At 52.4% G+C, this 14,040-nt stretch overlaps 1 protein-coding gene across 1 annotated transcript in view; it reads left to right on the top strand.

Moving 5' to 3' along the window:
• Nucleotides 1-362: 362 nt before the first annotated feature.
• LOC144785017 (scavenger receptor cysteine-rich type 1 protein M130-like) overlaps nt 363-14,040 on the top strand; it is a 196,353-nt gene continuing 182,675 nt past the window's right edge. The window contains exon 1 of the mRNA XM_078664134.1: nt 363-539. Within this exon, the coding sequence (XP_078520260.1) occupies nt 494-539 (46 nt within the window). The 5' untranslated portion in view covers nt 363-493. The remainder of the gene's footprint in view (nt 540-14,040) is intronic.

The raw sequence follows: 14,040 nt of genomic DNA, 5'->3' as shown, positions 1-14,040 counted from the left end.
GTGTGGTGGACTGAGGTGTATGCTGCACAACCAGGGGCGCGGAGGGGTGAAGTGTGAACTGCCACACAAGATGTTCACAACATGGCTTCCTCCGACCTAAGTGTGGGACATGAGCATTCACCCAGGAGGAGGACCAGGGGCATTCATGACCACCCCGACCAATCATGGAAGAGCAAGTGATACAAAGCCCCCAAACCATGCCCAGAAAGGATGGAATAAGTGAGGGGTCTCTGGAACCTCTCTCTCCACCCACCCCCACCCACCTTTAAATGTGTGATGGTGTGCAGGCACTGAGTCCAGGATGTGATGACTTCCCACTGATTGTAGATCTGCAGAGGGTGCAGTTTGCGTGCTCCATAGTGCGAAGCCTCTGAGATATCGCCAGAGCCTCACCCCTGAGCCCACTTCCTATCACCCTGCACGGCCTGGCCTGCACAGTCTGTGGAGGGCCCTAAGAGAGAGCGGGACCCCACCAGAGGTGCCCAGAGGGACCATGGGTGGTTTTCAGGCCGCTTTCCTGCTGTGCTGCGGTTTACTATGTAAGTGACTGCCTTTTCTGTCAAAATCTATTCATTTGTAGGGCTCCTGGTTTTATCGTATTTATTTTTGGGACATTTCCGCCTGTATTTATCCATATTTATTTTTTGCCAATTTTATCTGTATTTATCCATATTTATTTTTTGCCAATTTTATCTGTATTTATCCATATTTATTTTTTGCCAATTTTATCTGTGTTTATCCATATTTATTTTTGCTTTTGTGGAAAAATTAAGCTGAAATGAGTATATTTCCACATTGATTTAACCGGTATATATGCACTCATGCTCGAATGCCTACTAGGTTTCAATGTTGTAAACCCCCACAGAAGATAAATCAATGCACTGTTAAGAAAATATGCATATTTCAATATCAACTTTGTGCATATCTATTGCTGTTAAAGCCTCTTTACTAAAATTCCTTTCTTTTTTAGCCCCCTTACCTATCAATTCACACAGCAATTGGACTGGCCGTCATGGCAAACAGTATGTAGAATTACTCAAAAAGCAACCCAATTTCCGTTTTTATCCACATTTAATAATAAATACATACAAGAAAAGTTTTCTGTCTGTATTTATATGTAAAAATCAGTAAAAACGGAAAACAAGGAGCCTTATTCAATTGCCACTCGAGGGGTGGGTTCTGATGGACGTGGCAGGTTAGGGGGCTTTCGCATGAGCCATGGGGGCACAGGCTGTTTTGTGTGTTGTTTGTATGTCACATTATCGACCCCCAAAATATTGACCATAATATTGACTCCCAAAATATCATCAAGGTAAGTGTATATTTACTATTATTAACTCCGCTGTGACCACATTTTCAGAGTTACAGGATACTTCTATAGGTTGATGTCCACCCCAATCACGTGGTACATTACCTTTGTGTAGGATGAGGAGATAGGGCCAGAGAAACACAGGGAACACTATAGGTGTCCAATCGGATGTAGTGATGGGGGAGGGTTTGCTTTGAGGAAACATGGTCTGTATGCATGGAATAGGAGTGCAAGGTACAGCCCAAAGCACACAGAACAGGTGCAAATCAGGCAGCAGCTGTGCAAACTTTCCCATGTGCACACATATGAGCTCACACACAGACACACACACACAGCAGGTAGTAACACTTGTATAATCCATCCAGCAGCAGTGGACGCTTCCCCACCATTGCAAACACATAGATACACATGAACTGGGCAGTGCAGTCAGTAGTACCTTTCCTGACCACACACACACACTCAATACAGGTGCAGCACAGTATAGCACAGTGCAGGCATTCGGTACACACACAAGACAAGTACAACACAATCTACCATAGTGCAGACTTCCCTTACTCTCACAAGACAGGTTCAGCACAGCCTACCACAGTACAAGCTTCCCTCACACACACACACATGGCGCACAGCATATACAGCACAACCTCCACACACATGCACAAGACAGGTTCAGCACAGCCTACCACAGTACAAGCTTCCCTCACACACACACATGGCCCACAGCATGTACAGCACAAGCCCCACACACATGCACAAGACAGGTTCAGCACAGCCTACCACAGTACAAGCTTCCCTCACACACACACATGCACACGCCAGGTTCAGCACAGCCTACCACAGTACAAGCTTCCCTCACACACACACATGGCCCACAGCATGTACAGCACAAGCCCCACACACATGCACAAGACAGGTTCAGCACAGCCTACCATAGTACAAGCTTCCCTCACACACACACACACATGACCCACACCATGTACAGAACAAGCTCCCACACACATGCACAAGACAGGTTCAGCACAGCCTACTACAGTACAAGCATCCCTCACACACACACATGGCGCACAGCATGTACAGCACAAACCCGACACACATGCACAAGACAGGTTCAGCACAGCCTACCACAGTACAAGCTTCCCTCACACACACACACATGGCGCACAGCATATACAGCACAACCTCCACACACATGCACAAGACAGGTTCAGCACAGCCTACCACAGTACAAGCTTCCCTCACACACACACATGCACACGCCAGGTTCAGCACAGCCTACCACAGTACAAGCTTCCCTCACACACACACATGGCCCACAGCATGTACAGCACAAGCCCCACACACATGCACAAGACAGGTTCAGCACAGCCTACCACAGTACAAGCTTCCCTCACACACACACATGCACACGCCAGGTTCAGCACAGCCTACCACAGTACAAGCTTCCCTCACACACACACATGGCCCACAGCATGTACAGCACGAGCCCCACACACATGCACAAGACAGGTTCAGCGCAGCCTACCATAGTACAAGCTTCCCTCACACACACACACACATGACCCACACCATGTACAGAACAAGCTCCCACACACATGCACAAGACAGGTTCAGCACAGCCTACTACAGTACAAGCATCCCTCACACACACACATGGCGCACAGCATGTACAGCACAAACCCGACACACATGCACAAGACAGGTTCAGCACCGCTTACCACAGTTAAAGCTTCCCTCATACACATACATGGCGCACAGCATGTACAGCACAACCCCTACACACATGCACAAGACAGGTTCAGCACAGGCCTACCACAGTACAAGCTTCCCTCACACACACACACGGTGCACAGCATGTACAGCACAACCCCTACACACATGCACAAGACAGGTTCAGCACAGCCTACCATAGTACAAGCTTCCCTCACACACACACACACATGACCCACACCATGTACAGAACAAGCCCCCACACACATGGACATGACAGGTTCAGCACAGCCTACCACAGTACAAGCTTCCCTCACACACACACACACACATGACCCACACCATGTACAGAACAAGCCCCCACACACATGGACATGACAGGTTCAGCACAGCCTTCGACAATACAAGCTTGCCTCACACACATACATGGCGCACACAATGTACAGCACAACCCCTACACACATATGCACCAGACAGGTTCAGCACAGCCTACCACAGTACAAGCTTCCCTCACACACACACATGGCGCACAGCATGTACAGCACAACCCCTACACACATGCACAAGACAGGTTCATCACAGCCTACCATAGTACAAGCTTCCCTCACACACACACACACACACACACACATGACCCACACCATGTACAGAACAAGCCCCCACACACATGCACAAGACAGGTTCAGCACAGCCTACCAGAGTACAAGCTTCCCTCACACACACACACACATGACCCACACCATGTACAGAACAAGCCCCCACACACATGCACAAGACAGGTTCAGCACAGTCTACCACAGTACAAGCTTCCCTCACACACACACATGGCCCACACCATGTACAGCACAACGCCCACACACATGCACAAGACAGGTTCAGCACAGCCTACCACAGTACAAGCTTCCCTCACACACACACATGGCGCACAGCATGTACAGCACAACCCCTACACACATGCACAAGACAGGTTCAGCACAGCCTACCACAGTACAAGCTTCCCTCACACACACACACACATGACCCACACCATGTACAGAACAAGCCCCCACACACATGCACAAGACAGGTTCAGCACAGCCTACCACAGTACAAGCTTCCCTCACACACACACACACATGACCCACACCATGTACAGAACAAGCCCCCACACACATGCACAAGACAGGTTCAGCACAGCCTACCACAGTACAAGCTTCCCTCACACACACACATGGCCCACACCATGTACAGCACAACGCCCACACACATGCACAAGACAGGTTCAGCACAGCCTACCACAGTACAAGCTTCCCTCACACACACACATGGCGCACAGCATGCACAGCACAACGCCCACACACATGCACAAGACAGGTTCAGCACAGCCTACCACAGTACAAGCTTCCCTCACACACACACATGGCGCACAGCATGTACAGCACAACCCCTACACACATGCACAAGACAGGTTCAGCACAGCCTACCATAGTACAAGCTTCCCTCACACACACACACACATGACCCACACCATGTACAGAACAAGCCCCCACACACATGCACAAGACAGGTTCAGCACAGCCTACCACAGTACAAGCTTCCCTCACACACACACATGGCCCACACCATGTACAGCACAACGCCCACACACATGCACAAGACAGGTTCAGCACAGCCTACCACAGTACAAGCTTCCCTCACACACACACATGGCGCACAGCATGTACAGCACAACGCCCACACACATGCACAAGACAGGTTCAGCACAGCCTACCACAGTACAAGCTTCCCTCACACACACACATGGCGCACAGCATGTACAGCACAACCCCTACACACATGCACAAGACAGGTTCAGCACAGCCTACCACAGTACAAGCTTCCCTCACACACACACATGGTGCACAGCATGTACAGCACAACGCCCACACACATGCACAAGACAGGTTCAGCACAGCCTTCGACAATACAAGCTTGCCTCACACACACACACACACATGACCCACACCATGTACAGAACAAGCCCCACACACATGCACAAGGCAGGTTCATCACAGCCTACCACAGTATAATCTTCCCTCATACACACACATGGCGCACAGCATGTACAGCACAACCTCTACACACATGCACAAGGCAGGTTCAGCACAGCCTACCACAGTACAAGCTTCCCTCACACACACACATGGCGCACAGCATGTACAGCACAACCCCTACACACATGCACAGGACAGGTTCAGCACAGCCTACCATAGTACAAGCTTCCCTCACACACACACACACACATGACCCACACCATGTACAGCACAACGCCCACACACATGCACAAGACAGGTTCAGCACAGCCTTCGACAATACAAGCTTGCCTCACACACACACATGGCGCACACAATGTACAGCACAACCTCCACACATATGCACCAGACAGGTTCAGCACAGCCTACCACAGTACAAGCTTCCCTCACACACACACATGGCGCACAGCATGTACAGCACAACCCCTACACACATGCACAAGACAGGTTCATCACAGTCTACCATAGTACAAGCTTCCCTCACACACACACACACATAACCCACACCATGTACAGAACAAGCCCCCACACAAATGCACAGGACAGGTTCAGCACAGTCTACCACAGTACAAGCTTCCCTCACACACACACATGGCCCACACCATGTACAGCACAACGCCCACACACATGCACAAGACAGGTTCAGCACAGCCTACCACAGTACAAGCTTCCCTCACACACACACATGGCGCACAGCATGTACAGCACAACCCCTACACACATGCACAAGACAGGTTCAGCACCACTTACCACAGTTAAATCTTCCCTCACACACACACATGACCCACAGCATGTACAGCACAACCCCTACACACATGCACAAGACAGGTTCAGCACAGTCTACCACAGTACAAGCTTCCCTCACACACACACATGGCGCACAGCATGTACAGCACAACCCCTACACACATGCACAAGACAGGTTCAGCACAGCCTACCACAGTACAAGCTTCCCTCACACACTCACATGGCACACAGCATGTACAGCACAACCCCTACACACATGCACAAGACAGGTTCAGCACAGCCTACCACAGTACAAGCTTCCCTCACACACTCACATGGCGCGCAGCATGTACAGCACAACCCCTACACACATGCACAAGACAGGTTCAGCACAGCCTACCACAGTACAAGCGTCCCTCACACACACACATGGCGCACAGCATGTACAGCACAACCTCCACACACATGCACAAGACAGGTTCAGCACAGCCTACCACAGTACAAGCGTCCCTCACACACACACATGGCGCACAGCATGTACAGCACAAGCCCCCACACACATGCACAAGACAGGTTCAGCACAGTCTATCGCAGTACAAGCTTCCCTCACACACACACACATGGCGCACAGCATATACAGCACAACCTCCACACACATGCACAAGACAGGTTCAGCACAGCCTACCACAGTACAAGCTTCCCTCACACACACACATGACCCATACCATGTACAGCACAACCTCCACACACATGCACAAGACAGGTTCAGCACAGCCTACCACAGTACAAGCTTCCCTAACACACACACATGGCGCACAGCATGTACAGCACAAGCCCCCACACACATGCACAAGACAGGTTCAGCACAGCCTACCACAGTACAAGCTTCCCTCACACACACAGATGGCGCACAGCATGTGCAGCACAACCTCCACACACATGTACAAGGCAGGTTCATCACAGCCTACCACAGTACAAGCTTCCCTCACACACACACATGGCGCACAGCATGTACAGCACAACCCCTACACATATGCACAAGACAGGTTCAGCACAGCCTACCACAGTACAAGCTTCCCTCAAACACACACATGGCGCACAGCATGTACAGCACAACCCCTACACACATGCACAAGACAGGGTCAGCACAGCCTACCACAGTACAAAAGCTTCCCTCACACACACACATGGCGCACAGCATGTACAGCACAACCTCCACACACATGCACAAGCCAGGTTCAGCACAGCCTACCACAGTACAAGCTTCCCTCACACACACACATGGCGCACAGCATGTACAGCACAACCTCCACACACATGCACAAGGCAGGTTCAGCACAGCCTACCACAGTACAAAAGCTTCCCTCACACACACACATGGCGCACAGCATGTACAGCACAACCCCTACACACATGCGCAAGACAGGTTCAGCACAGCCTACCACAGTACAAAAGCTTCCCTCACACACACACATGGCGCACAGCATGTACAGCACAACCCCTACACACATGCGCAAGACAGGTTCAGCACCGGTTACCACAGTTAAAGCTTCCCTCACACACACACATGACCCACACCATGTACAGCACAACCACTACACACATGCACAAGACAGGTTCAGCACAGCCTACCACAGTACAAGCTTCCCTCACACACACACATGGCGGCCAGTATGTACAGCACAACCTCCACACACATGCACAAGACAGGTTCAGCACAGCCTACCACAGTACAAGCTTCCCTCACACACACATGGCGCACAGCATGTACAGCACAACCCCTACACATATGCACAAGACAGGTTCAGCACAGCCTACCATAGTACAAGCTTCCCTCACACACACACACACACACATGACCCACACCGTGTACAGAACAAGCCCCCACACACATGCACAAGACAGGTTCAGCACAGCCTACCACAGTACAAGCTTCCCTCACACACACACATGGCGGCCAGTATGTAAGCACAACCTCCACACACATGCACAAGACAGGTTCAGCACAGCCTACCACAGTACAAGCTTCCCTCACACACACACATGGCGCACAGAATGTACAGCACAACCCCTACACACATGCACAAGACAGGTTCAGCACAGCCTACCACAGTACAAGCTTCCCTCACACACACAGATGGCGCACAGCATGTGCAGCACAACCTCCACACACATGTACAAGGCAGGTTCATCACAGCCTACCACAGTACAAGCTTCCCTCACACACACACATGGCGCACAGCATGTACAGCACAACCCCTACACATATGCACAAGACAGGTTCAGCACAGCCTACCACAGTACAAGCTTCCCTCAAACACACACATGGCGCACAGCATGTACAGCACAACCCCTACACACATGCACAAGACAGGGTCAGCACAGCCTACCACAGTACAAAAGCTTCCCTCACACACACACATGGCGCACAGCATGTACAGCACAACCTCCACACACATGCACAAGCCAGGTTCAGCACAGCCTACCACAGTACAAGCTTCCCTCACACACACACATGGCGCACAGCATGTACAGCACAACCTCCACACACATGCACAAGGCAGGTTCAGCACAGCCTACCACAGTACAAAAGCTTCCCTCACACACACACATGGCACACAGCATGTACAGCACAACCCCTACACACATGCGCAAGACAGGTTCAGCACAGCCTACCACAGTACAAAAGCTTCCCTCACACACACACATGGCGCACAGCATGTACAGCACAACCCCTACACACATGCGCAAGACAGGTTCAGCACCGGTTACCACAGTTAAAGCTTCCCTCACACACACACATGACCCACACCATGTACAGCACAACCACTACACACATGCACAAGACAGGTTCAGCACAGCCTACCACAGTACAAGCTTCCCTCACACACACACATGGCGGCCAGTATGTACAGCACAACCCCTACACATATGCACAAGACAGGTTCAGCACAGCCTACCATAGTACAAGCTTCCCTCACACACACACACACACATGACCCACACCGTGTACAGAACAAGCCCCCACACACATGCACAAGACAGGTTCAGCACAGCCTACCACAGTACAAGCTTCCCTCACACACACACATGGCGGCCAGTATGTACAGCACAACCTCCACACACATGCACAAGACAGGTTCAGCACAGCCTACCACAGTACAAGCTTCCCTCACACACACACATGGCGCACAGCATGTACAGCACAACCCCTACACACATGCACAAGACAGGTTCAGCACCGCTTACCACAGTTAAAGCTTCCCTCACACACACACATGGCGCACAGCATGTACAGCACAACCCCTACACACATGTACAAGCCAGGTTCAGCACAGCCTACCATAGTACAAGTTTCCCTCACACACACACATGATGCACAACATGTACAGCACAACCCCCACACACATGCACAAGACAGGTTCAGCACAGCCTACCACAGTACAAGCTTCTCTCACACATGGCAGGTTCAGCTCAGGCTACCACAGTAAAAGCTATCCACACACACCCACACACACTAACAACAGGTAAAGCACAGTTTTCCACATAAATAGACATAGCAGACTTCACTCAGTGCCCACAGACCCAACTATCATGACAAGAAAGCAATTATTTGGGCAGGGTCACACTCCAATCACCCCCGCGGAAGCTCTGCCCCGGACACAGTACTCCAGCAGCCAGACACCCAGAGAGCTCTCACAGTGCACCTCTAACGTCATGAGCACGGTGCACCGGGTGCCAGGACCTAGGCATCCATTGCGCTCTCACAGTGCACCTCTGCACCAGGAACTGACTGACATCCAGAGAACGTTCACCTCATCTCTATCCAGACCAAGAGACTTCCCAAAATACAACATTATCACAGGAATGAGACTTCCTGAGAGCTCCCACAATGCACCTCTACCCAGACCCGCCATGAGTCCAACGTGGTACTAACCCATTCAGAGAGCTCCCACAATGCACCTCTATCCAGACCGGTCATGAGTCCAACGTGGTACTAACCCATTCAGAGAGCTCCCACAATGCACCTTTATCCAGACCGGTCTTGAGTCCAACGTGGGACTGACCCATTCAGAGAGCTCCCACAATGCACCTTTATCCAGACCGGTCTTGAGTCCAACGTGGGACTTACCCATTCAGAGAGCTCCCACAATGCACCTTTATCCAGACCGGCCTTGAGTCCAACGTGGTACTAACCCATTTAGAGAGCTCCCACAATGCACCTCTATCCAGACCGGTAATGAGTCCAATGGGGATTGACCCATTCAGAGAGCTCCCACAATGCACCTTTATCCAGACCGCTCTTGAGTCCAACGTGGGACTGACCCATTCAGAGAGCTCCCACAATGCACCTCTATCCAGACCGGTCATGAGTCCAAAGTGGCGACTGACCCATTCAGAGAGCTCCCACAATGCACCTCTACCCAGACCGGCCTTGAGTCCAACGTGGGACTGACCCATTCAGAGAGCTCCCACAATGCACCTCTATCCAGACCGGTCTTGAGTCCAACGTGGGACTGGCCCATTCAGAGAGCTCCCACAATGTACCTCTATCCAGTCCGGTCTTGAGTCCAACGTGGGACTGACCCATTCAGAGAGCTCCCACAATGCACCTCTACCCAGACCGGCCTTGAGTCCAACGTGGGACTGACCCATTCAGAGAGCTCCCACAATGCACCTCTATCCAGACCGGTCTTGAGTCCAACGTGGGACTGGCCCATTCAGAGAGCTCCCACAATGTACCTCTATCCAGTCCGGTCTTGAGTCCAACGTGGGACTGGCCCATTCAGAGAGCTCCCACAATGCACCTCTACCCAGACCCGTCATGAGTCCAATGGGGACTGACCCACTCAGAGAGCTCCCACAATGCACCTCTACCCAGAACCCTGATGAGTCCAATGGGGACTGCCCCACTCAGAGAGCTCCCACAATGCACCTCTACCCAGACCGGCCTTGAGTCCAATGGGGACTGACCCATTCAGAGAGCTCTCTCAATGCACCTCTACCCAGACCCGTCATGAGTCCAACGTGGGACTGGTCCATTCAGAGAGCTCCCACAATGCACCTCTATCCAGACCGGTCTTGAGTCCAACGTGGGACTGACCCACTCAGAGAGCTCCCACAATGCACCTCTATCCAGACCGGCCTTGAGTCCAACGTGGTACTAACCCATTTAGAGAGCTCCCACAATGCACCTCTATCCAGACCGGTAATGAGTCCAATGGGGATTGACCCATTCAGAGAGCTCCCACAATGCACCTTTATCCAGACCGGTCTTGAGTCCAACGTGGGACTGACCCATTCAGAGAGCTCCCACAATGCACCTCTATCCAGACCGGTCATGAGTCCAAAGTGGTGACTGACCCATTCAGAGAGCTCCCACAATGCACCTCTACCCAGACCGGCCTTGAGTCCAACGTGGGACTGACCCATTCAGAGAGCTCCCACAATGCACCTCTATCCAGACCGGTCTTGAGTCCAACGTGGGACTGGCCCATTCAGAGAGCTCCCACAATGTACCTCTATCCAGTCCGGTCTTGAGTCCAACGTGGGACTGACCCATTCAGAGAGCTCCCACAATGCACCTCTACCCAGACCGGCCTTGAGTCCAACGTGGGACTGACCCATTCAGAGAGCTCCCACAATGCACCTCTATCCAGACCGGTCTTGAGTCCAACGTGGGACTGGCCCATTCAGAGAGCTCCCACAATGTACCTCTATCCAGTCCGGTCTTGAGTCCAACGTGGGACTGGCCCATTCAGAGAGCTCCCACAATGCACCTCTACCCAGAACCCTGATGAGTCCAATGGGGACTGCCCCACTCAGAGAGCTCCCACAATGCACCTCTACCCAGACCGGCCTTGAATCCAATGGGGACTGACCCATTCAGAGAGCTCTCTCAATGCACCTCTACCCAGACCCGTCATGAGTCCAACGTGGGACTGGCCCATTCAGAGAGCTCCCACAATGCACCTCTATGCAGACCGGTCTTGAGTCCAACGTGGGACTGACCCACTCAGAGAGCTCCCACAATGCACCTCTATCCAGACCAGCCTTGAGTCCAACGTGGTACTAACCCATTTAGAGAGCTCCCACAATGCACCTCTATCCAGACCGGTAATGAGTCCAATGGGGATTGACCCATTCAGAGAGCTCCCACAATGCAACTTTATCCAGACCGGTCTTGAGTCCAACGTGGGACTGACCCATTCAGAGAGCTCCCACAATGCACCTCTATCCAGACCGGTCATGAGTCCAACGTGGGACTGACCCATTCAGAGAGCTCCCACAATGCACCTCTACCCAGACCGGCCTTGAGTCCAACGTGGGACTGACCCATTCAGAGAGCTCCCACAATGCACCTCTATCCAGACCGGTCTTGAGTCCAACGTGGGACTGGCCCATTCAGAGAGCTCCCACAATGTACCTCTATCCAGTCCGGTCTTGAGTCCAACGTGGGACTGGCCCATTCAGAGAGCTCCCACAATGCACCTCTACCCAGACCCGTCATGAGTCCAATGGGGACTGACCCACTCAGAGAGCTCCCACAATGCACCTCTACCCAGAACCCTGATGAGTCCAATGGGGACTGCCCCACTCAGAGAGCTCCCACAATGCACCTCTACCCAGACCGGCCTTGAGTCCAATGGGGACTGACCCATTCAGAGAGCTCTCTCAATGCACCTCTACCCAGACCCGTCATGAGTCCAACGTGGGACTGGCCCATTCAGAGAGCTCCCACAATGCACCTCTATCCAGACCGGCCTTGAGTTCAGCGTGGGACTGACCCACTCAGAGAGCTCCCACAATGTACCTCTACCCAGACCCGTCATGAGTCCAACGTGGGACTGACCCATTCAGAGAGCTCCCACAATGCACCTCTATCCAGACAAGTCATGAGTCCAACGTGGGACTGACCCACTCAGAGAGCTCCCACAATGCACCTCTACCCCGACTGGCCTTGAGTCCAATGTGGAACTGGCCCATTCAGAGAGCTCCCACAATGCACCTCTATCCAGACCGGTCTTGAGTCCAACGTGGGACTGACCCATTCACAGAGCTCCCACAATGCACCTCTACCCAGACCGGCCTTGAGTCCAACACGGGGACTGACCCATTCACAGAGCTCCCACAATGCACCGCTATCCAGACCGGTCATGAATCCAACGTGGGACTGACCCATTCAGAGAGCTCCCACAATGCACCTCTATCCAGACCGGCCTTGAGTCCAACGTGGGAATGACCCATTTAGAGAGCTCTCCCAATGCACCTCTACCCAGACCGGCCTTGAGTCCAACGTGGGACTGACCCATTCAGAGAGCTCCCACAATGCACCTCTATCCAGACCGGTCATGAATCCAACGTGGGACTGACCCATTCAGAGAGCTCCCACAATGCACCTCTACACAGACCGGTCATGAGTCCAACGTGGGACTGACCCATTCAGAGAGCTCCCACAATGCACCTCTATCCAGACCGGCCTTGAGTCCAAGGTGGGACTGACCCATTCAGAGAGCTCTCACAATGCACCTCTATCCAGACCGGCCTTGAATCCAACGTGGGACTGACCCATTCCGAGAGCTCCCACAATGCACCTCTATACAGACCGGCCTTGAGTCCAACGTGGGACTGACCCATTCAGAGAGCTCCCACAATGCACCTCTATACAGACCGGCCTTGAGTCCATTGTGGGACTGACCCATTCATAGAGCTCCCACAATGCACCTCTATCCAGACCGGCCTTGAGTCCAACGTGGGACTGACCCATTCAGAGAGCTCTGACAATGCACCTCTACCCAGACCGGCCTTGAGTCCAACGTGGGACTGACCCATTCAGAGAGCTCTGACAATGCACCTCTATCCATACCGGTCTTGAGTCCAACGTGGGACTGACCCATTCAGAGAGCTCTCCCAATGCACCTCTATCCAGACCGGCCTTGAGTCCAAAGTGGCGACTGACCCATTCAGAGAGCTCCCACAATGCACCTCTACCCAGACCGGCCTTGAGTCCAACGTGGGACTGGCCCATTCAGAGAGCTCCCACAATGCACCTCTATCCAGTCCGGTCTTGAGTCCAACGTGGGACTGACCCATTCAGAGAGCTCCCACAATGCACCTCTTCCCAGACCCGTCATGAGTCCAACGTGGGACTGGCCCATTCAGAGAGCTCCCACAATGCACCTCTACCCAGACCCGTCATGAGTCCAATGGGGACTGACCCACTCAGAGAGCTCCCACAATGCACCTCTA

Source organism: Lissotriton helveticus, chromosome 10, assembly GCF_964261635.1.
Source record: "Lissotriton helveticus chromosome 10, aLisHel1.1, whole genome shotgun sequence".
NCBI lineage: Eukaryota > Metazoa > Chordata > Amphibia > Caudata > Salamandridae > Lissotriton > Lissotriton helveticus.
This window is presented reverse-complemented; position numbering and strand designations above follow the sequence as displayed.